We start from the raw sequence: 28,000 nt of genomic DNA on the forward strand, positions 1-28,000 counted from the left end.
GTATCAAAAGGAACCTCAGTTCCTTAAAAATCCTGTCATTTTGCCTTTAGGACTTAACGGTAATAGAATGGCATTCCTCACTGCCTCCGAACCACTCAAGCTGCTGCCCATGCACTTTCTCTTCTGCATGGCTCCTGGACTAAGCAGCCTCCCTTTGATTAAGCAGGTAAAAACCAAATAAAGTTGTCAGACTATATGCCCTGCCCGGTGTGCAGTCTAGACCCAGGCTTTGTCTGCCAAGAGCCTGGAAATGTTGACCTCCGTTATTAAGCCTGGTCAGTCTAAGACTAATTCTTATTACCGAAGTACCATTAGGTAAATGTGCTAGCTATAGATTTAAGTAACATAAAAGATCTTAAAGAATTCTCCAAGGGATCTGTGGGGTTTTTATGTATTTATTCATTAAAAGATCTGTAAACAACATTTTATACAAATCTTGATTCTTTTACAAAAATATCCAGAATTCCTAACACTTTACAGAAAACACAACAGACCTAAGGAAATGAAGCAGCTTCAGGCTGCGAGGATGAAGACAACATTGCTGAAGCAAAGGTCTCCTCCTAGAGGGATAGCCAGGATCCATCACAGTAAACCCTTTTACCCCCATTTTATAAACATCCAATTATTAACTGTTTCTGCTGGGTTGGAGTGTAAGAAGAGACCAAATGGAGAGATGTCTAGTAGAAGCCCCACTGGGGGTAACCTGCTTAACATTAAAAAAAAGACAGGCTCAGTTCTATTCCCTGGACCCACATCTGTAGGAATTATACAGCACCAGTCTTAAATGGTGTTCTGCTTCAGATTCATGCATACCTGAATGGGTTGTAATGACAATACTGTACAAGTCAATAAACTGTATCACAATACAACTTACACAGTTTTGTAAGGTTGAATAAATACTTTCTGTGCCAGTTAAAACCATCAGCAGAAACTGAAGAAAACAAACTGACATTTGCTATAACATTAATCAATGAAAAGTGCACCATCTGAACTTGAATTTGCCCATGAGTTTGAAAACACACACACACACACACACACACACACACACACACACACACAAGCCGGGTGCAGTGACTCATGCCTGTAATCCCAGCACTTTGGGAGGCCAAGGTGGGTGGATCACCTGAGGTCAGGAGTTCGAGACCAGCCTGGCCAACATGGTGAAACCCCCGTCTCCACTAAAAGTACAAAATTAGCCAGGTGTGGTGGCGGGTGCCTATAATTCCAGCTACTCAGGAGGCTGAGGCAGGAGAATTGCTTGAAGCCGGGAGGCGGAGGTTGCAGTGAGCCGAGATCACACCATTGCACTCCAGCCTGGGCAAAAAGAGCGAAACTCCATCTCAAAAGAAAAAAAAAAACCGAAACAAAACACACACACACACACACACACACACACACAAAAACACTGCACCATCACTGAAAACTTTCTCTTTCCAATCACTACTACTACTACTTTAGATATTAAAGGTCTGGATGGCTAAGTGGTATATGTTCAAGGAATGTTCATATTTTGAGTCTAATTTAATTAGAGCAAAAATTTCAACATTTCTAGGGGAATAAAAAGAGTCTCATCTAGGCACCTATAAAGTTCCTTATCCTCAGAGCTGAAAAGTGGCTCTGGTACACTTAATAGAAAAATTTTATTAATAAAAGAAATAGCTATATAATCCTACTGAGATGAAATTTCCATCTGTAGGACTAACCAACTTTTTCTGTGTCCATAAAAGTCTTGGCTTCAGTTCTGTGTTGTACAACTTTGGGCAACGTATTTAACTTCTTTGAATTTGTTTTTTTCTTTTTTCTTTTTTTTGAGATGGAGTCTCGCTCTGTCACCCTGGCTGGAATGCAGTGGCGCGATCTCAGCTCACTGCAACCTCCGCCTCCTGGGCTCAAGCGATTCTCATGGCTTAGCCTCCCGAGCAGCCAGGATTACAGGCACCTGCCACCACACCCAGCTAATTTTTTGTGTGTATTTTTAGTAGAGACAGAGTTTCACCATGTTGCCAGGCTGGTCTCGAACTCCTGACCTCAAATGATCCACTCGCCTTGGACTCCCATAGTGCTGGGATTACAGACGTGAGCCATAGCACCCAGCCTCAGTTTATTAGTAAAATGGAGATGCAAATATCTATCTCATAAGGTTGATTTAAGGATTGGTTGAGATGATATGCATACATATACCACAGTGCATGGCACATGGTGGACACTAAAAAATAAAGGTGGCTCCCATGCCCTTGAAAGGACATTTTCATATTAGCTATAATTTCACAAAGTTTAAATTTATTTACTTATTTTTAAAATGTTTTTGTAGAGATGGGATCTTGCTATGTTGCCCAGGCTAGTCTCAAACTCCCACCCTCAAACTCCTGCCTTAGCCTCCCAAAGTGGTGGAGATTACAGGTGTGAGCCACTGCATCCAGCCTCCACAAAGTTTAATGTTGACATGTGAGGGACAAGCAAACTACTCAAATGCCACATAATTTGGAGGAGGAGTTGCAAGATGTCTAATTTTATAAGGTATTTAATAACAGTACCTTATAATATTACAAGTAGGGCTTCCTCCTAAGTGAGATTCCCCTAGATATAATATAAGGCAAAACAATGGAGATATGTGATGAGTCTATTCCTTAGCCCAGGTCAAACAGCCCATGGGTTTAAAGGGGCCATGATAGTTCAGTGATGAGAATTATGTGTATAAGGCTAGTGTTGTCCATTTCCATCATGTCTCTCTACTACCTTAAACTCAGCATTTCTCTCATTATTCTCATCTTTGAGCTATTTTTTAAATGTAACAACAACAAGGCTTTTCCTTGTGAAACACAACTACTTTCACAGACAAAGCACAAAACAGAGAATGAGCCCAAGAATCACACAGAAAAGGCTGCTATAAAAAAAAATGGAGACAGAGTAAAGATGGCATGGTTCCAGACCATTCCCAACAATTCTCCAGTGATTACTACAGCAGCAACAGGAGAATCCTCCTCTGACAGCCTGACTCGCTCTTTAACCTTTTAAAATTTCAAGAATTTTGTAGAATACTTCATGGGATCCTGACCCTTAGAAAAATATTTTCTTTGGCACTTTCTGTTGTATATTCAGGATGGAGACAATCAGAGATTTCATTTCTTTTGCAGAAATTTCATTTTGCTTCCTAAAGGGAAAGAAAAGTACAGTGAATGCTCAATTCATTTTTATTTATTGTACATTATTTGAGGTAAGGGATTAACAGGTCAGTCATTCAGAACAGCCCAAGAGTTAAGCTGACATCTCAAACTCAGTTGATGTGTTTAACCCCCAAAACAAAAACAAAAATGAACCCCAAACCCCATATGTCTAATTAATTGTAGCGGCAGAAAAGAACTCAGACATCATGTAATCCAGTGGTTTTCAACCTTGACTATAGGTTAAAAATCACCTGGCTTCTCCCCAGAGATTTCCTGGAGCCCAGGGGAAAATTTTTTTAAAGTTCTCTGGAAATTATAAAATGTAGTCAGAGCTGGGAACCACTGATCTAATCTAACCCCATTGTATAAAGATGAAATGACAGCCTAAGGCCTAATTTGTCCATGGTCTGTCAGCTAGTGAAGGACAGGGCCTAATTAGGGGGCATATATTTCAAAGACAAAATATAAATATCGTAGAATATAGGTTATTCATTATTTTAGGCTAGCCACACCCCTGTTCTCTTGTATCATACTAATTAACTATTACTGAAAAATCATAAATGTGTTTCTGTATGAAGTAGAAAATTAGAGACTTGTAAGAAATCCTCTTTTGCCTCAGAAGTCCCTCTAAACCAAGTGTTTTTAATCTGGAGTACCAAAGATAGACTTCATGGGGTATATGAGCAGCCTAAAATTATATGCAAAATTTATTTATATGCTGTAAATACATTTTTCTGGGAAAAAGGACCACAGTTTTTATAAGATTCTCCAAGGAATGTGTCCTAGAAAAGATTAATAATGATGATATGCAAACATATCATGAAATAAATAAACTTATATCAGGGAAGTTCATCTCTGGGAAATGGCCCCACAGACCACTCTGATGAGGGATCCCAAATTTTGAGAAAAATGCTTTTTCTCCAAAACACTTTGAAACTAGCATCATGGTTTATGGTCAGCCTATTTAAGGCTATATTGCTGATCTGATTATAAAGCTTTTGTGATGAGGCCCACTTACTGCAAAGCTTTTTCAGCCACATTTATTTTTTATTTTTATTTATTTTTTTAATTTTTATTTATTTATTTTTTTAGAGACAAGAATCTCACTCTGTCATCTGTGGCAAGATCATCTTACTGAGGCCTCAAACTCCCGGGCTCCAGCGATCCCCCTCGGGCCTCTCAGCCTCCTGCGTAGCTAGAACTACAGGAATGTGCCAGCATGCCTAGCTAATTTTTTTTTTTTTTTGAGACAGAATTTTGCTCTTGTTGCCCAGGCTGGAGTGCAATGGTGTGATCTCTGCTCACCGTAACCTCCATCTCCTGGGTTCAAGCAATTCTTCTGCCTCAGCCTCCCAAGTAGCTGGGATTACAGGTGCCTGCCACTAAACCAGGCTAATTTTTGTATTTTTAGCAGAGATGGGGTTTCACCATGTTGGACAGGCTAGCTAGTCTCGAACTCCTAACCTCAGGTGATCAACCTGCCTCAGCCTCCCAAAGTGCTGGGATTACAGGCATAAGCCACCATGCTCAACCATGCCCAGCTAATTTTAAAATTTTGTGTAGGGATGGGGTCTCACTATGTTGCCCACGCTGGTCTCAAACTCCTGGCCTCAAGCAAACCTCCTTACTTGACCTCGCAAAGTGCTGGAATTACAGGCATGAGCCACCGCGCCTGGTCTTCAGCCACATTTATCTAACAGGAAAACACAGCAACTAACCAAGACTCCGCAAAATTCTATTCATCCCACTGGGCTCCGACTCAGGAATTGTTTCCAAATACTGGATGGCCCGGACCTCAAACAAACCTACAAGGAAAAACTCATGTTGGTGAAACTGTGTAACACTCCAGACTGGGAATTACATAAAATTCTGTGCTTATAACCAGTGTATTATTTCCAGGGCTAAAACAATGTTACAAAATAATTCTCATAATAAACAACTCAGATTTTAAGCCCTTGTCGCTTTACAATACTTTTTATTCATGATATAGTAAAATCTTTCAAGGTATTCACTAAATAGAGAGGGAGAACTTTATAATGAAACCAACCTTTAACTCCACTTTTCCGAAGCTCTCGGTCCTGGATGAATCCTGCAAACATCTGAGTCTCCATGAAGAGATCCAGGAAGTGGCGTACACTTCGGGAGGTGTGGGACTTACGGAATGGTTCCCTTTGGAAAACACGCTCCCCACGCTCAGTGACAGTCATGTTCAAAGAATAATGTCCTACCAACTCCACAAAAAACCTGACAAATGCTTCGGACACCAGAGAGTTGAGTGTCACATCTGCTGCAACATGAAAAAGAAAAAAAGAAAAAAATCTCCTCAGTTATCTGTATCTGGAAACACTGGCTCTGGTTATGGAAGTCGTGCCTAAGAAGTTATAGATTAAAGGACTGAGAATAAATCTAGGAGTGTTCATTCTTCACTTTCTTTCTGCACGACCTAGAAAAGGCTAATTGCTTCTACCCTTCCCTTCATTTTCTTCCCATACATACTCCTTCTACATCTTGCAACCTGGCTTGCACATCTGTTGATTTCATTTTAACTGCTCTTTCAAAGGCCACTGGTGAGAGCCAGCCAAATTTAATCTGCTCTTCTATTTTTATCTCCTTTAAGCTCCATGCTGCATTTGTGCTAACTACCTCCTCATTTCTCTTGTCCCCCACAACTCTATGCTCTTCTGATTTCCTGATTCCTTTCCTGACTTGATGACAAAGCAGTTATTTTTCTCTTGTCCTTTCTTTCTCTTCCTGAGCATGGTGCTCAGACACTCCTCTTCAACATTCCCTTCCGTAAAGGGCTAACTGGCACAGAGATAGAGCTGGCTATGATAATACTGTAATTCCAAACCTTAGTTTTCCAGCCCTGTTATCTCATCTTCTACATTTTCAGGCTACCTACGGGTGGTTATTATTTGGCTGTCCCATTAGCACATAAGTTCCATCTGTCTAAAGGTCACTATATCAGGTTCTTTTTGGAACTTGGACTATGAATCAATTAAACAAACAATACATATCTAAAGCTAAACCCATTATATTTCCCCACCAAATAAGTTTCCCTCTCAATATTCCCATTTTTTTAAATAAAGATTTTTTTTTCCCCAAAATACAGACAAGGTCTTGCTATGTTGCCCAGGCGCTTGTCTCAAACTCCTGGGCTCAAGCAATTCTCCCACCTCAGCATTCCAAAGTGCTGGCATTACAGATGTGAGCCACCATGCCTGGCTGACATTGCCATTTCATACTGCACTATAATTATTCCATAAAAATAGTGATTTGAGTGCTAAAGGTATGTTGTACTGTATTAAGTGCTTCTACAAACATAATAATCTATTATTTTTATTTTTCTTTTACAGAGGAAACTGAGATGCCAAATGATTAAATAAATTCTCCAGGGTCATCCCACCTAGTAAGTGAAGATGCTGGACTCACAAGTCAGGTGATTTTTAATCCCTATAATATACTACATTATATTGCCTTCCAGGTCCCAGGCTCAAACTTCAGATTCGACTTACACTCCCTCTTTTTCTTCCATATCCAAATCGTCTTTCCCATCCCACTCTTCACACTGTCTCTTGCTCTTTTCCCAGGGATCCACCCGGGATGGGAATCAGGAACCTAAATTTAGTCAGAGTTCTACCATAAAGCAGTTGCATAATAGTGGGTGGCTCACTTTTCTCAGTTGGCCTGTCCATATCTATGCAGCTAGCAGGGCTGACCAGGTGATTTCCAAGGTCTCTTTCTGAATTACATTTTGACTGTAATCTAGGTTTCTGTTATATTTTGTCCAACACCCTTCCTTCTCATCTCTTTCCTTCTGCAGCTGAGAATCCATGTTCATCACTGCATTTATCTTTTTTCTTTTTTTTAATTAATTTTTTTTTGTAGAGATGGGGTCTTGCTATGTTGCTCAGGCTGGTATTGAACTTATCCTGCCTTGACCTCCCAAAGTGCTTGAGATCATAGGTATGAGCCACCACACCCAGCCCCAACACTGCATTTATCTTCAACACTTTTGCCTCACTGCTACATCTTAATTTCTTTCTTTTAAAAATTATGTTTTTCTATAATTTCTTTATTCTTTCCTTTTTAATGTATATACTTTACATATTCTTTGATATGTATGAATATTTTATAACATCACAAGTGAAATGAATAAATTCTCTACCACAAACAAAGCTTAGAAACAGAACATTACTAATGTCTTTGAAGTTTCCTGTGCGACTCCAATGGCATTCTTCTTCTACTTTCCAACAGAGTGACCATGGAATTTTGTATTTGTTATTCCCTTGCCCTGCATTATAGTTTCACTATACACATATAAAACCCCAACAGCATATTAGTAGGTTTTTGTATGTCTTTGAACGGTATACAAAATATTGTATTCTTCTGCAACTTACTGTTTTATTCAATATATGTTTTTAAGATTCATTTTTAGCTGGGTGCAGCTAAAATGGCTCATGCCTGTAATCCCAACACTTCAGGAGACTGAAGCAGGCAGCTCACCTGAGCCCAAGAGCTTAGGACAAGGCTGGGCAACATAGACTCCATCTCTACAAAAAATTAAAGAATTAGCTGAGCGTGGTGGCACAGAAGTGTGGTCCCAGCTACTCAAGAGGCTGAGGAAGGAGGATTGCTTGAGCATAGGGGATAAAGGCTGCAGTGGGCCATGATCACACCACTTGCACTCCAGCCTGGTTGACAGAATGAAACCTTATCTCAAAAAAAAAAATTCATTCTTAAGGCTTTATTCTCCTGAAAATGGATATTCACCCTGCTTTTAGTTTTTGCTATCACATATAATGGCACTATAAAAATTATTGAACTTGGCCTGGCGCGGTGGCTCACGCCTGTAATCCCAGCACTTTGGGAGGCTGAGGCGGGCGGATCACGAGGTCAGGAGATCGAGACCATCCTGGCTAACATGGTGAAACCCCATCTCTACTAAAAATACAAAAAATTAGCCGGGCGAGGTGGCAGGCGCCTGTAATCCCAGCTATGCGGAAGGCTGAGGCAGGAGAATGGTGTGAACCCCGGGGGGTGGAGCCTGCAGTGAGCCAAGATTGCGCCACTGCACTCCAGCCTGGGCGACAGAGCGAGACTCCGTCTCAAAAAAAAAAATTATTGAACTTGTTTCCTAGTGATCATGTGCAAGAGATTCACTAGGGTATGTATTTACAAACTACACTGTTGGGTTGTAGGATATGTACACCTTTAATTTTACTAGATAATGCCAACTTCAAAGTGGTTGAAGTACTTGACACATTCTTACCAACACTTGATATTGTCAGACTTAATTTTTTTTTTTGAGACAGGGTCTTGCTCTATTGCCCAGGCTAGAGTGCAGTGGCACCATCACAGCTCACTGCAGCCTCAAATTCCTGGGCGCAAGTGATCCTTCCACCCAAGCCTCCTGAGTAGCGAGACTACAGGCACACATCAACACTCCTGGCTAATGTTTTAATTTTGTTTGTAGAAACTGGGTCTTGCTGTGTTACACAGGCTCGTCTTGAACTCCTGGGCTCAAGTGATTCTCCCACCTTGACCTCCCGAAGTGCTAGGATTACAGGTATGAACCACAGTGCCTGGACAGATTTTTTAGTTTTTGTGAATATGGTGGGTATAAAAAATGGTATTGCATTGTGGCTTACATTTACACTTCCCTGAATGTAAATGATGTAGTGAGGTTGCACGTCTCTTCAATTATTTATGGGCTTATCATGTTTCTTCTTCTTTGAATGTTTGTTCCTATCTTTTCCTCATTTTTCTATTGGATTGTTTATCTTTTTCTTACTGATTTGCAGGTGTTTTTTAAAAAAATAAATTCTAGACACTATTCATTTGATAGTTATATATATTCAAGATATCTTCACCTAGTCTGTAACTAGTTTTTAAAATCTCTTTTCCATGGTGTCCCTTGACTAAAAGAAAATGTAAAGATTTAACACAGTCAAATTAACCTGTCTTTTCCTTTATGGTCTCTGCTCTTTGTGCCGTATTTTTAAGAACCCCACCACTGTTTTATTGACATAAAATATTTTCTTCTATTCTTTTAAAAATATTTTCAAAAGCTTTGCTTTTAACATTTAAGTCTTTAAATTCACTGGAATTAATTTTCTGTATAGTGTGAGGTGTAGATCCATATTCATTTTTTTCATATAGAGACCAATTGTCCTAGTATCATTTATTATTATTATTAGTTTTATTATTATTATTATTTTAGACAGGGTCTTACTCTCTCACCCAGGCAGGAGTGCAGTGGCACAATCTTGGCTCACTGCAACCTCCACCTCCCGGGTTCAAGTGATTCTCCTGCCTCAGCATACTGAGTAGCTGGAATTACAGGCGCATACCACCACACCCAGCTAATTTTTGTATTTTTAGTAGAGATGGGGTTTCACCATGTTGGCCAGGCTGGTCTCAAACTGCTGACCTCAAGTGATCTGCCCACCTCCGCCTCCCAAAGTGCTGGGATTATAGATGTGAGCCACCGTGCCCGGCCCTAGTATCATTTATTAAATGGTCCATCCTTTTTCCACTGATACACAACGCTGGCACTGACACAAATTAAGTTTCCTTATGTATATGCACTCTGTATTCTTTCTATTGCTCTATTTCTGCACCAAAACCAAACTATCTTAATTACTATCTTTATAATAATTTTTGATGTCTAGTAGTGCAAGCCTTCCAGTCTTGTTCTTTTTTGAGTGCCTTGGCTATTCTTGGCCCTTTGTACATACAATTAAATTTTATGGTTGGGTGCAATGGCTCACCCATGTAATCCCACGGCTTTGAGAGGCTGAGGTGGGTGAATTGCTTGAGCCCAGGAGTTCATGATCAGCCTGGGCACCATCGTGAAAGCCCGTCTCTACAAAAAATACAAAAAAACCAGCCAGGTGTGAGGGTGCACGCCTGTAGGCCCAGCTACATGGCTGGCTGAGGTGGGAGGATTGCTTGTGCTCAGGAGGTCAAAGCTGCAGTGAGCTATGATCGCACCACTGCACTCCAACCTGGGTGACAAAGCGAGACCCTGTCTCAAAAATAAAAATAAAAATAATAAATAATAAATTTTACAATCAATTGGCTGAATGGAATTCTAATTCTGTCTTGAATCCTCTCCCATCTCACTTTCTTCCCCTCATTCCACTGAATCTGCTGTTATCAAGGTCTTCATATTGTCAAATCCACTGGTCAAATCTTAATCGTCGCCATACTTGGTCTCTTTGCAGCTGTAGGCATAATTGATTACTCTTCTTTTCATGAAGTATTCTCTTTGCTCAACTTTTGCAATGTCACACTCCTGTTTGTTTTTTATTTTTCTTTTCACTTTTTGTAGAGATGAGGTCTCATTATGTTGCCCAAGCTAGTTTGGAATTCCTAGGTTCAAGCAATCCTCCTGCCTTGGCCTCCCAAAGTGCTGGGATTACAGGTGTGAGCCACTGTACCTGCCCACACTCCTGGCAGTTTACACACATACTTTCCTGGTTTTTCTCCTTCTTTACTGGCTGCTCCTCTGTTGCTGGATAGTTCTCCTCCTTCCAACCTCCAAGTGTTGGAAATCTAACCACGCCATTTACAACCAACACAGGGCTCAATCCTTAAACCTTTGTTATTTTCTAACAATACTCACTCTATACGATCATCTCATCTGGTCCCACAGCTTTAAAACAGCAATTTCTAAATGTTTGCTTTTAGCCCAAATCTTTCTTCTAAAACATTTCCAGTTGGATGTCTGCTTAAGTATTAAACTTCTAATAGGTATCTCAAACTGTAACATCCAAAACTAAACTTTTTATTACTCCTCTAAATCTGCTCCTTCTAGGCCAGGTGTGGTGGCTCACAACTGTAATTCCAGTGCTTTGTGAGGCTAAGGTGGAAGGATTGCTTGAGACCAGGAGTTTGAAATCAACCTAGGCAACGTGGTGAGACCCTGTCTCTACAAAAAATAAAAAGATTAGCTAGGTGTGGTGGTGCATGCCTGTAGTCCCAGTTGAGGCAGGAGGATTGCTTGAGCCCAGGAGGTTGAGGCTGCAGTGAGCTATAATTGCATCATTGCACTCCAGCCTGGGTGACAGAGCAAGAAACAAAAAACAGAAAAAGAAAAAACCCAAAACAAACAAACAAAAAACGCTGCTCCTTCCCTAATGTTCCCTGTCAGTACATAGCCTTTTCTCATCTGTAAAATGAGGATTAAATAATGATACCTGCTTCATAAAGATAAAACAAAATGTATGTCAAGTGCTTAGCATATGCCTGATACAGTATAAACACCCAATAAATATTATTTGCCCATTTATTTAACAAGTATTTATTGAGTACCTATTTACCAAATACTGTTTAAAGTACTGGAGATAGAGAACAAAATAAAGCCACTATTCTCACGGAACTTATGCTGTAGAATATGAGATAGTGCTAAGAGCCTTGAATAAAATTAAAGCAAAGGGAAGAGGATAAGGAGCACTAGGGGAATGGGTACAATTTAATATAGGACAGTCAGGAAGGGCCTCAGTGAGAAGATGATGTGAGCATGGACCTACAGGAAGAAAGGGCAGGAGTCATGTGGATATCTGCGGGAATAGCATTCTATAAATGTAACTGAGCAAGTGCAAAGGTCCTGAAATAGAAGAGGACCTGGCATACTGAGGATAAGCAAGGAAGCTGATTATAGGATTTTCAACGCACAGGCAATCTAATGCTACTTTGGTATATCCTTTAACATAGTGCTGGGCATTCAGTAAATATTTACTACCTTAACCTTAAGTCCTTGGCTCACTTGTCTCATACCTTGTGAAAAATTCTGCTCCTGAGTCAAGATTTCATTTCGTTCTTCCAAAATCTGCATCAGGGCAGCTTGAAGTTTTGGTGGTAGAATTTCATCCTCATCAGATACCTTAAGAAGAAAAAAAAATGGAGATTTTTCTTTGTTTGAGATTTGAGGGATTAAGTCTCAAATATGCCCTAGTTATTTCTCCAAAATTCCACAAGTGACTGTATATATTTTGGCTAAAGAGTCAGTCTGAAGTCTCCTTCCCTACATGAAGAATCTTTCATCTTTATGGTGTATATTTTAACTATATTAAAAAAATATATACTTTGTAAAATTTTCTGGCACTTTTCCACCAGATCTCTCTCATCTACAAGTCTTCTGTTATATTATGAAGATCATCCACAAATAGTGTTTCAAACATGATGAGCTAATTGATTCTGAAAATGTCCTGGGAAACACTCTTCTTTTCATCCTGTGTTCCAGAGCTCACACTCCTACATACAGGTTATATCCGGAGGGCTGCTCTGAGGAGGCTTTATGAACTCTTCCTTTCCACTTAAATATTCAGAATAAATGGTCACTTCATTTTTGCTCCTACTGTACCTTGTACAAATTTCTATTATACAATTTCTAAAACTTTATGTATGTCTGTTTCTCCCCATTAGACTGTAAGACCTGAGGGTTCAAACTGTGTCTTACTCATTTTTACATTCTAACAGAATATCTAGAAATAATCAGTGCTTGGCCGGGTGTGGTGGCTCACGCCTGTAATCCCAGCACTTTGGGAGGCAGAGGCGGGCGGATCACGAGGTCAGGAGATCGAGACCATCCTGGCTAACACGGTGAAACCCTGTCTCTACTAAAAATACAAAAAATTAGCCGGGTGTGGTAGTCCCAGCTACTCGGGAGGCTGAGGCAGGAGAATGGCATGAACCCAGGAGGCGGCGGAGCTTGCAGTGAGCCGAGATTGCGCCACTGCACTCCAGCCTGGGCGACAGAGCAAGACTCCATCTCAAAAAAAAAAAAAAAAAAAAGAAATAATCAGTGCTTAATAAATGCTTTTAAAATGTAATTAAATTAGAGGCTTATGTGTCGACCCACCTGGAGTTGAAGGGTGGTTTTACCTCTTTTGAGAATGAGACATTTATGTTTCCTCCTTCCTCCTTTGGGATAGGCAGCTATAAACTGAAGCCAAATTTTTCAGGTCAATCTTGCATGATTGGCCATGGTGTCAATTCAAGTATGTGTAGGAACTAAAAGTTTTGCCTGAGTCATATTCTCTAAGTACTTTCACATATTGTCTGTCCAATTATCTACAGTAGACATTTATCCTAAAACATAAGTAATTACCTCCTTTGGCACTCACCTCCTGTAAGAACTTGTCTGCACAGAGATCAACTATCAGCACCTATGAAATAAAGGAGCCAGGCAAGTTCAACCAGAGACATTCACAGACAAATACAGGCAATGAGAATAGTTTTAAACAAAATTTACCCAAAGTTTCAGCCCATTTAAAAGTTAGCCAATCAACACAACAAAAAATAAATTGCAAGTAAAAGAATGATGACATGCACACCTATAGATTAAAAGAGACTAAAAATACGTCAACTAAATACAGTGTGTGGGGCCAGGCACGGTGGCTCACACCTGTAATCCCAGCACTTTGGAAAGCCGAGGCAGGAGGATCTCTTCAGCCCAGGAGTTGGAGACCAGCCCTGGCAACACAGTGAGACCCTGTCTCTACACATTTAGCTGGGCGTGTAGTACACACCTGTAGTCCCAGCTACTCGGGAGGCTGATCTGAGAGGATCATTTGAGTCTGGGAGGTCAAGGCTGCAGTGACTGTGATTGCGCCAATGCACTCCAGCCTGGGTGACAGAGTGAGACCCTGTCTCTAAATAAACAAATAAATGAATAAATAAATAAGTACAATGTGTGGACTCTGTTTGGAACCTGATTTAAACAAATTATTAAAAGTTTATGAGACAACTAGAGATTTAAACACTGGATTTTGCTGATATCAAGGAATTGTTGGATATTTTAGGTGTGATAATGGTATTGAGTTTATGTTTAAATATGCCCTTATGTTATAGAGATTCACATTGTAATATTTAGAGATGAAATTGTGTCAGGATATCCTTCAAAATATTATGGGAAAGAGGAATGGGTAAGGGTAAAGACAGGCCATGACTTGGTAAGTACTGAAGTGGGGTGACTGGTATACGAGGATTCATTTCACTCTTCTGTTTACTTTTACATATGTTTAAAGTTTCCAAAATAAAAAGTTTTAAAAAAATTTTTTTATTTTTTAAAAGAAGGACAAGGCAGCAGAGTAATGGGGAACAGTCTTTTCAGTAAGTGGTATCGACACAGATGGTTATCCATATAAAAACAAATGAAGCAACCCCTACTTCACATTATACACACAAAAATCAAGTTCCAGGAGGATTCGTAATCAAAAGTTAAAGGCAAAATAATGAAAGGCCCAAGAGATGATATAGGAGGATATTTTCATGAAGTTAATATAAAGTAACTTAAGCAGCTCACTAAAAACACCATCTATAACGAAAAAGATTGATAATTTTAACCACATTAAAATTAAGAATTTCTGTGCATTAAAAAACATCATTTTTGAAAATGAAAAGGCAAGCCACAGACAAAGGGGCCAGTACCCAGAATATAAAAAGACATCTTAACGCCAGGCGCAGTGGCTCACTCCAGTAATCCCAGCACTTTGGGAGGCTGAGGCGGGCGGATCACCTGGGATCAGGAGTTCAAGACCAGCCTGGCCAACATGGTGAAACCCCGTCTCTACTAAAAATACAAAAATTAGCCGGGCGTGGTAGCAGGCACCTGTAATCCCAGCTACCTGGGAGGCTGAGACAGGAGAATCGCTTGAATCCAGGAGGCGGAGGTTGCAGTGAGCCGAGATCACACCACTGCACTCCAGCCTGGGGGACAAGAGTGAGACTTCATCTCAAAAAGAAAAGAAAAGAAAAGGAAAAAAAGGCATCTTGAACAATAAGAGAGTAGGGGCTGGGTGCAGTGGCTCACACCTGTAATCCCAGCACTTTGGGAGGCCGAAGAAGGCAGATCACTTGAGGTCAGTAGTTTGACACCAGCCTGGCCAACATCGTGAAACCCCGTCTCTACTAAAAATACAAAAAATTAGCTGGGCATGGTGGTGTGCACCTGTAGTCCCAGCTACTTGGGAGGCTGAGGCACGATAATTGCTTGAACCTGGGAGGCAGAAGTTGCAATGAGCTGAGATCACGCCACTGCACTCCAGCCTGGGCAACAGATTGAGACTCCATCTCAAAAACAAAACAAAACAGTAAGAGAGTAAACAATGTAGTGGAAAGAGACAAAGATTTTTATAAAAGATGATATTCAAGAGACCAATAAATAGAAGGATGCTCAACCTCAACAGGAATCAAGGAATGCAAATTAAACCACAATATGAATAACACTACGCACCCACCAGATAGGCTAAATTATACAACTGATGATAAAAAGTGATGGTGAAGACGTGGAGCAACAGGAACTCTCATACACTGTTGAAGGGAATTTAAATTGGCACAACTACTTTGGAAAACAATTTAACTTTATTTATTAAAGTTGGAGATATGTTTACCCTATGACTCAGCAATTCAATTTCCAAGTATATACCCATTGAACTGCATGTGTGTATGCACTGAGGGTCATGTATATTTATAGCAACATTATTCATAACAACCTCAAACTGGAAACAACTCAAATGTTCAACTGTAGAATGGATAAGAAAATTGTGGTACATTCACACAATGGAATCCTATATACGATTAGAATGATCAGACTATTGTTGACCTCATCAACATAGATGAATCTTACAGATATAATGTTGAGAAAAGGAAGCCAGGCAAAAATATATATACCATATGAATCTATTTATATCAAGCTTAAAACCAGACAAAGCTGAATTACATTGCTTAGGGAGGAATGCCGAGGGGTAAAACTATAAAGCAAAAACAAGTAAATGAATACCATAAAAGTCAAGATAATGAGTACCTTTGGTGGGGGATGGGGATGGAAACAGAAAGAGGCATGATGGGGACTTCTAGGGCGCTGGCACTGATTCCATTGTGGTAATATTTCCATTCCATTCTAATGCTCGTTATGTATCTGTACATTTTGCTTTAACCACTTATCTATATGTGTGTTATATTTGAAATAAGGTTTTTTGGGTTTTTGTTTTGAGACAGCGTCTCCCTCTGTCGCCCAGGTTGGAGTGCAGTGGCATGATCTCGGCTCACTGCAACCTCCACCTCCCAGATTCAAGCAATTCTCCTGCCTCAGCCTCCCAAGTAGCTGGGATTACAGGCATGTACCACCACGCCTCGCTAATTTTTGTCTTTTCAGTAGAGATGGGGTTTTACCATGTTGGCCAGGCTGGTTTCAAACTCCTTGACTTCAAGTGATCCACCTGCCTCAGCCTCCCAAAGTGCTGGGATTACAGGCATAAGCCACCATGCCCGGCCTTGAAATAATTTTTAAAGTTAATCCAGAGTAGTGTACCCTTCAGAATAACACAAGAATGAGCCCAAGGTTACTACTGTAAATAAGATACAGCTTTGGATTTATGTGTACTATCGAATTTTCCCATCTTAATACTAGAAGTATTATAAACAGCAATATTATAATAATTTAATAGAAATATTATAAATAGCATAAAATAGTAATAACTAAATTAATAACAATTCCACCACTCTTAAGATCACTTATTTTTACTTCTCAATGCTCCAATATTAGGTTCCATTCTTCTATCTCACCTCTTCAATGGGTAGGTCCTGGAGCTGTGGTAAGGAGCAAGACAGGATTCCAATAAGGAATGGTGTAGGTGAGCACACGATGTCAATCATAGATGCTGGCAGGACTGGGATATAGGTATGCTGCCAGGTGAACGGATACAGTGTAGCTACCACAGCATGGCCACATTTTGACAGGGTGCTAGCCAGAGGAGAAAACAAATGGTGTCATATATAGAGTAACATAAGGAGGACATTTCAGTTATTATGTTAAAGAATTAAAAATTGATGCTGGTTAGTGATCACAGATTAAAAACTATGCAAACAGTCATTAATTTTTTAACATTTTACTTAAAATTTAAACTTACTTTACTGAAAATGTTCGATCTTAATCCAGCTCATTTCCACAATTTCTCATGCGAAAAATTAGTGTACTTAGAAAAGTATTACCAACTTTTGACAATAGGGTAAGCAAAATGCATTTAAAAGGGAAATTTATTACAACCCAAAAAAGTCATCGGTATAGCCTAACGCAAGTGGCTTTTTGATGATTTACCATTTGAAATCATCCATGCCACTATATACCACTAGATAACTGAGAGACTGATCCTACATTTCAAAAATATGCCCAAATTTTTGTTCTCACTCATAGGTGGGAATTGAACAATGAGAACACTTGGACACAGGGTAGGGAACATCACACACCGGGGCCTGTCATGGGGTGGGGGGATAGGGGGAGGGCTAGCATTAGGAGAAATACCTAATGTAAATGATGAGTTAATGGGTGCAGCACACCAACATGGCACATGTATACATATGTAATGAACCTGCACGTTGTGCACATGTATCCTAGAACTTAAAGTATAATGGTAAAATAAAAAAAAATGCCCCAATTTTAAAATTTGGAACAAATAAAACACCAGTGTGAAGTAACATATTTCACTTATTTCTTACCTTAGGCTGTTGGCAACAAAGATTACCCTACGCTCCAAAAGGAGAGAGGCACAGACCCGGATGAGATGACACACACTCAGGCACTTAAAGAGACATTTAAAATCAACATGTTCCAATCGGGAATCTAGTGGTCGGCAGAGTTCAATGGACTGAAATGCAAGAAGTTGAATCAGGTGAGCTAATGTTGGAAAACAATCCCTAGTGCCAACGCTATGGATCCTGTTATTCTTATATAAGTTAAATTCAAGAAAGGTCTGCTACACGGGGTCTGTGAAGCTTCCTATACTAATGCCAGGACCCAACAGCTTATTTTTGTGGGTTAAATCAAGATCCTGTATTCCTTCTGACAATAGTATATACAGTCTTCATTTATCACATGAAATTGTCATTACAAAGGGACTCAGTCTATGTATGGTAGAAAATCTCTGGGTCCTGGGTCTAGGAAGAACTACGTCACAGATCAACTGGATATTTCTCCAGTGCTTTATGGAAATAAAACATATTCTTTACAGTTTATGGAAAAGGGAAATCTATCCCCTTGGGCTCTGGAAACTGCCTACTAGTGTAAGTCCTGCTTTTTAGTGCTATCAAATCTTTTCAAAATGAGCTAACTTACCTCGTCTCCAGCCCCAGGGAGGTAACTCTTAACTGTGATGGTGCGTCCAGGAGCTGGGAAAGGAGCTTCCATGACACTTCGCATGAATGGGTAAACAAGGGCTGGAGACATTTCTCTTCTCTTCTCTACTTCATCCAGAATCTATATACGCAAAGTGTTATTTTATTATGGACTAAGTTAAAAAATATAAAAGAATGCCATTACAGGAACTGCCAAACCTGGTGTACAAACTTTAAAATAACCCAAATAAAATTTAAGACAGATAAGCTTCTGCAATCAATAAAAGTTAAATAAGCATCATATCTCTTGGGAGGTATCATTATACCCTGAAGAAAAGTTACTAACATAAATCAACTTATTTTTGAAGGAGAAGCCCCTTTTCATCTTACTAAGGGAGGGGCAAAGAAGGTGACAGTGACAATGATATCCTGCAATTTGGTCTAAGAAAGACACGAGACAAGATAAGCTTCGGACTATGTTCTCCCTTAAGCTGAAAGTTCTAGCAAACCAAAATGAAGATGATATAGCAACAGCAAATGGATTAGAGATGTAAGTTTAAGCCTTCAGGCACGTGGTTCCTAGTTTACTAATAGGGAACCTTTCTGAAGTAACATGTTAAACTCTATGCCACTTAATATTAAGAGCTCAAAAAGGACACCATTTTTCATACAGCTCATTCTCCACTCACCTTTGAAAAAAGATTGAAGCAGCCTAGGTGACTAACCATGCAGTATACTTCAGGGAGTCGCTTTCCTTTGCCTACTGGCTAAAAGATAAAAACAACAACAACAACAAAATCAAGCCGCATACGTTTTTATTAATACTAATTTGGACTATTAATTATCTTTTACTACTCTTTAGTACGGAGCAGTAACCAAGGCTCTCATCTTCAGTGAACACTGAAAGATGTGAAAAGTGCTAAAAATGATAGCATGTTTTATTCTAGGTTTAGTGAAGCCACCCAAGCAAGAAAAAAGCCCTAATATGGTTGGTGAGTAACTCAGAGCTCCTTCGAGTAGCTCATTGTACTCTATTTCAAATATATCCAGACTGAGATTCAGCCACTATGTCATCAGTTACTTCCTCTATTATAAACAAATAAAATAAATCCATACCCCTTCTCTTCTAGAACACTCCATGGTTAACCCCCACCTTCCTCTTGCTGTTTAAAGCTAATACAGCTTCCTTAATACACAGATCATTGTGCATCCCTCAAACTCATCTAGAGATAGTGTTTCTGAAGTTCCTACTCTGACTCAATTGTTCCTTGACCAACCCTGTCTGTAACACAAATCTGATACTTACCAAGAGCTTCTTACAGTAACCAAACCACCGGCTTCCATCTTCACCAGTCAAGACAAAGGAGAATGTTTCACTGAAAAAAGAGCCAATAGTTAGTTTAGGATCCAAACAATTATTTATGGCATTCTCCATGGAACAAACAATTGAAAACTAGAGTCCAACAGTAGTCATTTTGTGATCTAGTTAGGATCCAAACAACCACTTACGGCATTCTCCATGGAAAAAACAATTGAAAACTAGAGTCCAGGTTTTCAAGTGATCTAAGAGGAGGCATAATATTACATTCATTGCAAGTTACACTCCTCCTAAGGAATGCCCAGGCCTTAAGAATATCTTGCCTTGTACTGGAGTGAGAGAATAGGTATGAGATAAGCTGTTGATGTTGGTTCCTTTTGTTTTCTTATTCATCCACTCTAGGTATTAATCGGGTTATTTTCATTTAAATTTTATTTTTATTTTTTAAGACAGTCTCACTCTGTTGCCCAGGCTGGAGTGCAGTGGTGCAAACAGATCTCACTGCAGCCTTGACCTCCTGGGGCTCAAGTGATCCTCCCACCTCAGCCTCCCAAGTAGCTGGAACTACAGATGTGTGCCACCATGCCCCACTAATCTTTTAATTTTGTGTAGAGATAAGGTCTCACTATCTTGACAGGCCTGGTCTTAAACACCTGGGTTCAAATAATCCTTCTGTCTCAGCCTCCCAAAGTGCTGGGATTATAGACATGAGCCACTGTGCCTGGCCTTATTTTCCTTTTGTTGAATGCCCAATTTAGTCAAACAGATAGGTAAGCTACAAAGACTTTTGATACGTTATTTCTCAGTTCCAAATTCTTCTCTTTAGTTCTGAGAGGCTGTACAGAGCAGCGATAGGCAAAGGATTATATCCTTAATATGTAAAAATTATGAAGAAAAATATCAACTCATTAGAAACATGGGCAAAAGATATGTGTTGATAATTTACAAAATGAAAACCTAAATATACCCAAGAAAGAAACTCAGACTCAATAATCAAATAAGTCCTTTTTTTTTTTTTTTTTCTGAGACGGAGTCTCACTCTGTCGCCCAGGCTGGAGTGCAGTGGCGCGATCTCTGCTCACTGCAACCTCCGCCTCCTGGGTTCAAGCAATGCTCCTGCCTCAGCCTCCCGAGTAGTGGGACTACAGGCATGTGTCATCACACCCAGCTGATTTTTTATTTTTAGTAGAGACGGGGTTTAACTATGTTGGCCAGGCTGTTCTCGAACTCCTGACCTCAGGTGATCCACCCGCCTCGGCCTGGGATTACAGGCGTGAGCCACAGCACCTGGCCAAGTCCAATTTTTTTTTTTTTAAGAGACTGGGTCTCACTGAACAGAACTTAATTTTCTGAAGACATATTTATTATCTACCTTCTTTCCTCCCTCCCTCCCTTCCTTCCTTCCTTTTATTATTATTATTATTTTTTTTGGACAGGGTCTTGCTCTGTTGCCCAGGCTGGAGTACTGTGGCACAATCATAGCTCACTGCAACCTTGAACTCCTGGGCTCAAGTGATCCTCCTGCCTCAGCCTCCTGAGTAGCTACTGCACACCACCGTGTCTGGCTAGTTCTTTTGGTATTTTTTGTAGAGACAGGGACTTGCTATGTTGCCCAGGATGGTCTCAAACCTGGCCTCAAATGATCCTCCCACCTTAGCCTCAAAGTGCTAGGATTACAGGTGTGAGCCACTGCACCTGGCCTAAATCCAAACTTGAACAATATATACATGTCTGTATTTGGCTAAAAATAAAGATTGGAAGGGAATATGACAAAATATTTACAGTGATTACTTTTGAGTAACCAGACTGCCAGTGATCTGTAATTTCTGCTTTTTATTTACTCTTCTGTGTTTCCCAAATACTCTAGAATAAACATATATAACTTGTTGTGGGGAAAAGCCAGCCACAGAGCAGCCAGGCCACTATGAAAGGCACTGTTTATAAAGGTAGCAGTGCAACTGACAACACAAGAGCATCAACAGTGATGGCTGAGAGATGAGAGTGTCAATCAGGCTAAACTGCTTATGAGAGATAGTAGCTTAGTCTGGAAGCAACACGAAGTTGAAGTGCAGAGATATTTAAGCAACAGCTGAGGCTATTATCCAGAAGGTCATTACCATGTGATACGGTTCAATGAATCAAGCTTTTCAAACTAAATGGCATCATCAATAATTATAGTTTTGAACAAAGCAGGCATCTATTAATATTTACAAGCAGAATTCAGAGATTATGATAGTTTATTAATTAAAAGTAGTAATTTCCTCTAGATACGTGGAAGAAATTCTTTAATAACTTCCTTTCTTAATATACTACACTTCCCAAACTGGAGCCTCCCTTTGTACAGGTTCCACAGAGGAACGTAAAAGCTGGGCTGTGGATTATTCTGTTAATTTGAAGAAGAAAGAAGATAAAGATGAAGACATTGCTCTGTTTTATCTCTGTTTCTAGGTTGAGTCTCAAAATCCAAGTCTTTTTTCATTTTCTGTCCACTTGGGAGCATTTCTGATTGTATGTAAAATAGAACTTTTTTTTTTTTTGTAGAACTGGCAAACTGAAGAGACTCTCAGATTTGTTTTCCTTTTGACACTGAAATTATTCCACATTTTTATTTTTTTAAGCCCCACATAGGAAATGTTCTAGTTCTGCTTCTTCCTTTCCTCCTACCACATCCTTGACTTGCCACAGTATTCACATAGCTTCACTAATGGCTGTACCCATTTCTCAAATACTCTGATTTATTTTTGCAGGTCTAATGAATAGAAATCAGATAAATTAGCCCATTTACCTCTTGAGTTCTGAGGTTGGCATCCAGTCCTTTGAATCAGGAAAACAAAATTTTGGAATAACTTTAAGCCTCTCTTCCATGTCTTTGGACTGCTTATAGCCATGATCATCCTGAAAAAGATAACACCATAGGTGACTTAAATTATACTATGTAAGTGGGGAATAGAAATAAAAAACTCAGCCTTGTCTCAGGAGAAAAGGTCTCTGATAAGCCTGAGTAGTTGCTGATAAGCCTCAGCATGGTTTTGTACTGCTTAAGTAAATTAAAAAGTCAATTCTGGAAATCACTGAGGATGCACTGAGAACAGAGTTACTAAGAAAAAAGAATCCTGTTTTTACTTAGAAATGGTATCTATGGATATCTCAGCATCTACTGTAAGAGAGATTAGTGAAAAGTTTCCTATTAAGAGGTAAAATCTTAATTCAGGATTCACACACTAAATGGGAACCCAGTATTTTTATGAACCGTGGGATATAAGATAAAAATCCATTCTTCAATGTACTGAGAACAAAAACCTAGTCGGCTCAAGACACTTTCCAAACAATAATCAAAGAAGCTTTGAAATGGTAGATGAATGTTATTTAGAAAAGATACGGCCAGATGCACTGGCCTGTAATCCCAGCACTTTGGGAGCCCAAGGTGGGCACATCACTTGAGCCCAGGAGTTGGAGACCAGCCTGGGCAACATGGTGAAACCCCATCTCTACAAAAAATACAAAAGTTAGCTGGGTGTGGTGGCACATGCCTGTAGTCCAAGCTACTCAGGAGGCTGAGAAGTGAGAGGATTTCTTGAGCCTGGGAGGACGAGGCTGCAGTGAGGCATGATTGCGCCTTGCACTCGAGCCTGGGTGACAGAGAGAAACCTGTCTCAAAAAAAGAAAAAATAAAAGATACTATTTTGAGAATCCACCCCATATATAATCATTTCCTTTAGCATAGAATCTTTGCTACCTAATTGCTGGTTTGGAACTTCTTGTAAAATTTTAGCATAGAAGATCCTTTTGCATAAATCTGGTACTGTACTTATATGACAGTCTAAATTTCAGTAAACCAGACATTTAGAAATTAGTATGACCTGTCCTCTATAAAAACAAGCCCTTAAGTCTAATTACCATATTGCCTTCAGATAACTAATAACAATGATCTCCCTTTTAATTTCTTTTTTGTTGTTGTTGAGAAGGAGGCCTTGCTATGTTGCCCAGGCTGGCCTCAAACTCCTGTGCTCCAGTGATCCTCGTGTCTCAGCTGGCCAACTAGCTGGGATTACAATTATGTGCCACTGTGCACAGCTCCTTTAATTTCTTAAAAAAAACAAACTATGTAGCCATTCTGGTCACTTACCAGTGCTGTGACATTGTACTTTCAGGCTACATTGAGAAATTTTATGAGAAATTAAACTTACTGATTATTTACTGCAGGGATATTTTTGAGGACTTTTTGAAAATGAGAATCCATGCAGGAAATGTCTCTTAGATTCCAGTACAGTTGTACTTCACCAGCTTTTTTAGTGAAACATGTAACTCAGGGTTATAAACCCAACAGTCCTAAAGTGGCCAAGCAGATAACTGAAATGAAAGAAGTGGTCCAAGTAATAAGCAGGAGAGTGACTAAATGTCCCTATTAAAGGGATCACTCCTTACTAAGGAAAACTACATAATTCAGATAGCATAATGCAAAATGAAAATGTGGAGCCCCTTGTTCAAAAAGCAGAACAAATTAAATATAAAACATCTTTTTTCTTCTGTGGCCTCTGTAATGGAGTTTTTATTTGCTGTTTAATGTCACACTCCCTCAGACACGAGGATCCTGGGGGATGAGTGTAGACTCTCCCAGACACCCAGGTGCTGCAGTCTGCAATCCGGTACACAAGTGGCCCACAAGGTGCTGGGTTTCCTCTCTGGGTAGCTGCAGAATTGAGACTCTGTGTTTCGACTAGGGGTTGGGAAGTTAAGCCAGGCATCTCCCCTTCCCATGGGGGCCACCATTCCAACCCACAGCAGTTGAGCAATCCCCAAATAGTCACCCACAAGTGGCACCACCAGCCCAGGCCAGGGAAAGCTGCCCCATGCCTTGCCTGGAGATGTTGCAGGGCAATGCTGGTCTGATCCTAACCCTCCCAATGCCTGTGCCCAGCCAGGGGGAGAAAGTGGCAGTAGTCACTGAGTAGGGGTGGAAAGGGCACTTACTAGGGCCCAGGGAATCAGGCAGTGGAGAACAGGACAACAAGAGAACTCATCCTAGGGAAGCAGCAGAAGGTGACACCATGCATGAACTCAGGCTTTAAGACCTTGGCACATGCCCAGTTTTCCTACCAGACTTCATTTACAAAACACAAATTCAAAGATAAAATTATTTAGCATTTCAAGATGGTGACTGCAGATCATTAAACCCTACACGCAGGGCCCTTCTGAGTGAGGGCCTTATGTAACTACACTGGTCACCTGCTCTGAAGTCCTGCTCCTTATTAAGCTTCAACCCATTCCTGACACTTAGGAATGCAGGCTGTGTTGGCAGTCTTTCCAGTTTCTCAGGAAAAGGCAGAAATACAGATTTGTATGTGAAATTTGATTGTTAAATGTTGGCAACAAAAATTATTGTTGTTCTTTTACACAAACACTATGCAAAGCAAAAGAAACCCAACCATGTCTGTGGGCTTAACTGGTTCACAGGCTCAATAAGCTCTGTGAAACAGAGACTAAGAAGATCTTTTTCAGTAGTACTCCCATCATCTAATCCTGGCAAATATTAGGTATTTTTAAAATATTTGATTAAAAGAATGAACAATTTTTTTAAAAAAGGTAGAGAAACCAAATATTATTGTTAATAATAATGGCTACCAAAAATTAAGACCTACCATTTATTGAGTACATACTATGTGCCAGGGATGGCATTAGCACTATATACATTACCTCACTAAATCCTTACTAATAATGGATAACATCATATTCAGCTTACTATATGCCAGACACTGTTCTAAGTGCCTTATATAAATTAGCTTATTTAATCCTCACTATGACTCAGAGGGGTAGATACTATTGTGATTACCCCCATTTTACAAATTAAACAACTAAGACACAACGTGGTGGCTCACGCCTGTAATCCCAGCACTTTGGGAGGCTGATGTGGGCAGACCACTTGAGGTCAGGAGTTCTAGATCACCCTGGCCAACATGGTGAAACCCTGTCTCTACTAAAAATATAAAAATTAGCGGGGCATGGTGGCACATGCCTGTAGTCCCAGCTACTCAAGAGGCTTGAACCTGGGAGGTGGAGGTTGCAGGGGTTGCAGTGAGCCAAATCTGCACCACTGCACTCCAGCCTGGGCAACAGAGCGAGACTCCGTCTAAAAAAAAAAAAGAAAGAAAAAGAAAAGTAACTGCTTAAAGTCACGGAACTAGTAAGTGGGAAATGCAGAGCTTTCACACAGAGTCCATGCTCTAAACCACTACCCTATTCTGTCACATTTATTATTCCCCTCCTTAAGGATGAGAAAACTAAGGTTTTGTAACTTGTTAAAGATTATTAAATGGCAGAGCCAAAAATTTAAAAAACTAACTGGGAAAATGAGCTTGTTTTGTTTTGCTTTGTTTTGCTGGGTTGCAGCTCATGCCTAACATAAGATGTTTTCAAAGCCACCAGATCCTACCACAAGAACAGTATTGGTAAAAACTGGTTGAGATAACAAAAACCAAGAGGACAGGAAACACATGTACACAGAGACACAGGAACATTCCTGAATGCCTCTTGGCCTCCTTGTGCCTACCTTGCCAGGGAATTGTTGTATGACCTGGGGAATATAGCTTATTCCTGATGGTTTCTTCTGTAGAGACACCACCACAAAAAGTTCAAACAGCTGCTGCTCCTGTAATTCAATAAGATCCCGCTCCAAGGTCTGGTAGTGAGGATTCCTCTTGGAAGACGGTTGCAGTTGTGCTAAGCGTTTATGGCGATCTGTAATGAAATCATGGAGCAATGTTTTTTTCTCTGTAGCCCTACCTTCCTTCCAGCATCCAGAGGTCATGACCCACATAGGATTAATCTTCACACAGTCACTGCTGAATGAATGTTGAATAACCAGCATCTGCCACATAGACATACCTGTTAGGGCTGTGACATACTAGGGGGAATAAGTGCAGACCCTCACAAGTGTGCAGGGGCCTCACTCCACTTCTGGCCAGCAGTGGGACTGACATTCCATGTCCCAACCAATACTTACGTATGTCCCAACAAATAATCTATGCTATCCCATCTTTCATGGCATCAAACCAGGACACATGGAAAATGTCACGAAAAAGCGCTAGACTGACAACAGATGCTACTGCTGGGAATGCCATGAAATCACAGGGTGCCAGGTGGCAGGGGGCAGGGGGCAGACATCTGATAAAATAATTCAGTCCTAAGTACAGAAAGGGGGAGTTTGATAAATTAAAATAAAAATTATCCTCACATTGAAGAAACTGTCCAGTTCCCTTCCCTCCTTGCCACATATTACTAACAATGAATATATGCTTGTATCAGTAAATGGTGCTACACACAAGAGAAAAAAATTAAGTGGAAGAAGACATCCATTAGCTGACTTTCTCAAAAGAATAAAATTATGGAAGCATACTATTTAAACAGTCATAGCAATACCAATTAAAACTGGATAGCATCTATCCTCTATTCTCATTTATCTCTAAATTGTGAGCAATCTGGGGTGGTCCCCACTGAAGGAAACTGTGGACTTGCAGAAAAAATAGTCTACACGTCCCAGTGATTTGCTTATGTGTAATTCCGAGCCACTGATAGACTCAACCTCTAATTGTCTTTCCTTTCTTTTTGATATAATGCATTCTGTCCCAAAAGAAGTTATACTATAGATCAAAATATTAAGAGCATTTTAAAAAAATGCATCCTGGAATGGCTCCCCGGAATTATCCAGTACATTCAGTGCTCTAGTCAAAGCTTTACTTACCTCAAAGGGCTGAGTTCAAGTCAAGAAAATTTTAGGTCCTGTTTCTCAGTAGTAACAGCCCTAAATTAGTCATCTTTACACATCTAGGTTGAACCTGATGATTATTAAATTTCACCTTCAGTCAGCCTACAGAATCAAACACCTAAAGCAATTCAGGCCAGTGGAGGGAGCACAAGACTATTAATCATAAAATTAGGGTGTCAGGTTAGGAACTGGAACTGCCCTGTACTCAGCTTTGACAATGCATGTCTTCTACTTTTTCCATGGCTTAGTATGACAGTCACTTAAATAGGAAGTAGATAACTTGCTGTGATAACTAGAAAGCATCATCGTTAGATGAAGGATGAAGGCACCATGAAGTGCTTGGACAAAGAGAGTCAGAAATGCATGGTGCATTCTATATTCTACTAGAAAGTAAACAGCACAATAATCTGGAATATAAATGCCTATAAATAACAAATAGATATTTCCTTTTTCAATGTCAGAGATATCAAAGTTACTTAAATAATTACACTTGAGTGGCTATAAAAAAACCAGACATTTGGCTGGGTGTGGTGGCTCACGCCTGTAATCCCAGCACTTTGGGAGGCCAAGGCAGGCAGATCAACGAGGTCAGGAGTTCGAGACCAGCTTGACCAATATGGTGAAACCCCATCTCTA

General features: G+C 40.0%; 1 protein-coding gene across 6 annotated transcripts in view; it reads right to left on the reverse strand.

Moving 5' to 3' along the window:
* Positions 1-374: 374 nt before the first annotated feature.
* Positions 375-28,000, reverse strand: part of DENND2C (DENN domain containing 2C) — an 87,555-nt gene continuing 59,929 nt past the window's right edge. For 3 of the 6 annotated variants that reach the window (XM_008973593.5, XM_055114254.2, XM_055114270.3), the window contains exons 8-19: positions 26,150-26,337; positions 22,388-22,497; positions 19,591-19,660; positions 18,974-19,051; positions 18,286-18,426; positions 17,670-17,818; positions 16,740-16,917; positions 13,298-13,339; positions 11,949-12,054; positions 5,212-5,448; positions 4,883-4,969; positions 375-3,151 (exon numbers count right to left, since the gene is read on the reverse strand). In XM_008973593.5, coding sequence (XP_008971841.3) covers positions 3,120-3,151; positions 4,883-4,969; positions 5,212-5,448; positions 11,949-12,054; positions 13,298-13,339; positions 16,740-16,917; positions 17,670-17,818; positions 18,286-18,426; positions 18,974-19,051; positions 19,591-19,660; positions 22,388-22,497; positions 26,150-26,337 — 1,418 coding nt within the window. In that variant the 3' untranslated portion in view covers positions 375-3,119. Of the gene's footprint in view, positions 3,152-4,882; positions 4,970-5,211; positions 5,452-11,948; positions 12,055-13,297; positions 13,340-16,739; positions 16,918-17,669; positions 17,819-18,285; positions 18,427-18,973; positions 19,052-19,590; positions 19,661-22,387; positions 22,498-26,149; positions 26,338-28,000 lie in introns of all 6 variants that reach the window. The other 3 variants (XM_055114249.2, XM_055114253.2, XM_063606254.1) reach the window with 1 other exon arrangement.

The sequence above is a fragment of the Pan paniscus genome, chromosome 1 (genome assembly GCF_029289425.2).
Source record: "Pan paniscus chromosome 1, NHGRI_mPanPan1-v2.0_pri, whole genome shotgun sequence".
Classification (NCBI taxonomy): domain Eukaryota; kingdom Metazoa; phylum Chordata; class Mammalia; order Primates; family Hominidae; genus Pan; species Pan paniscus.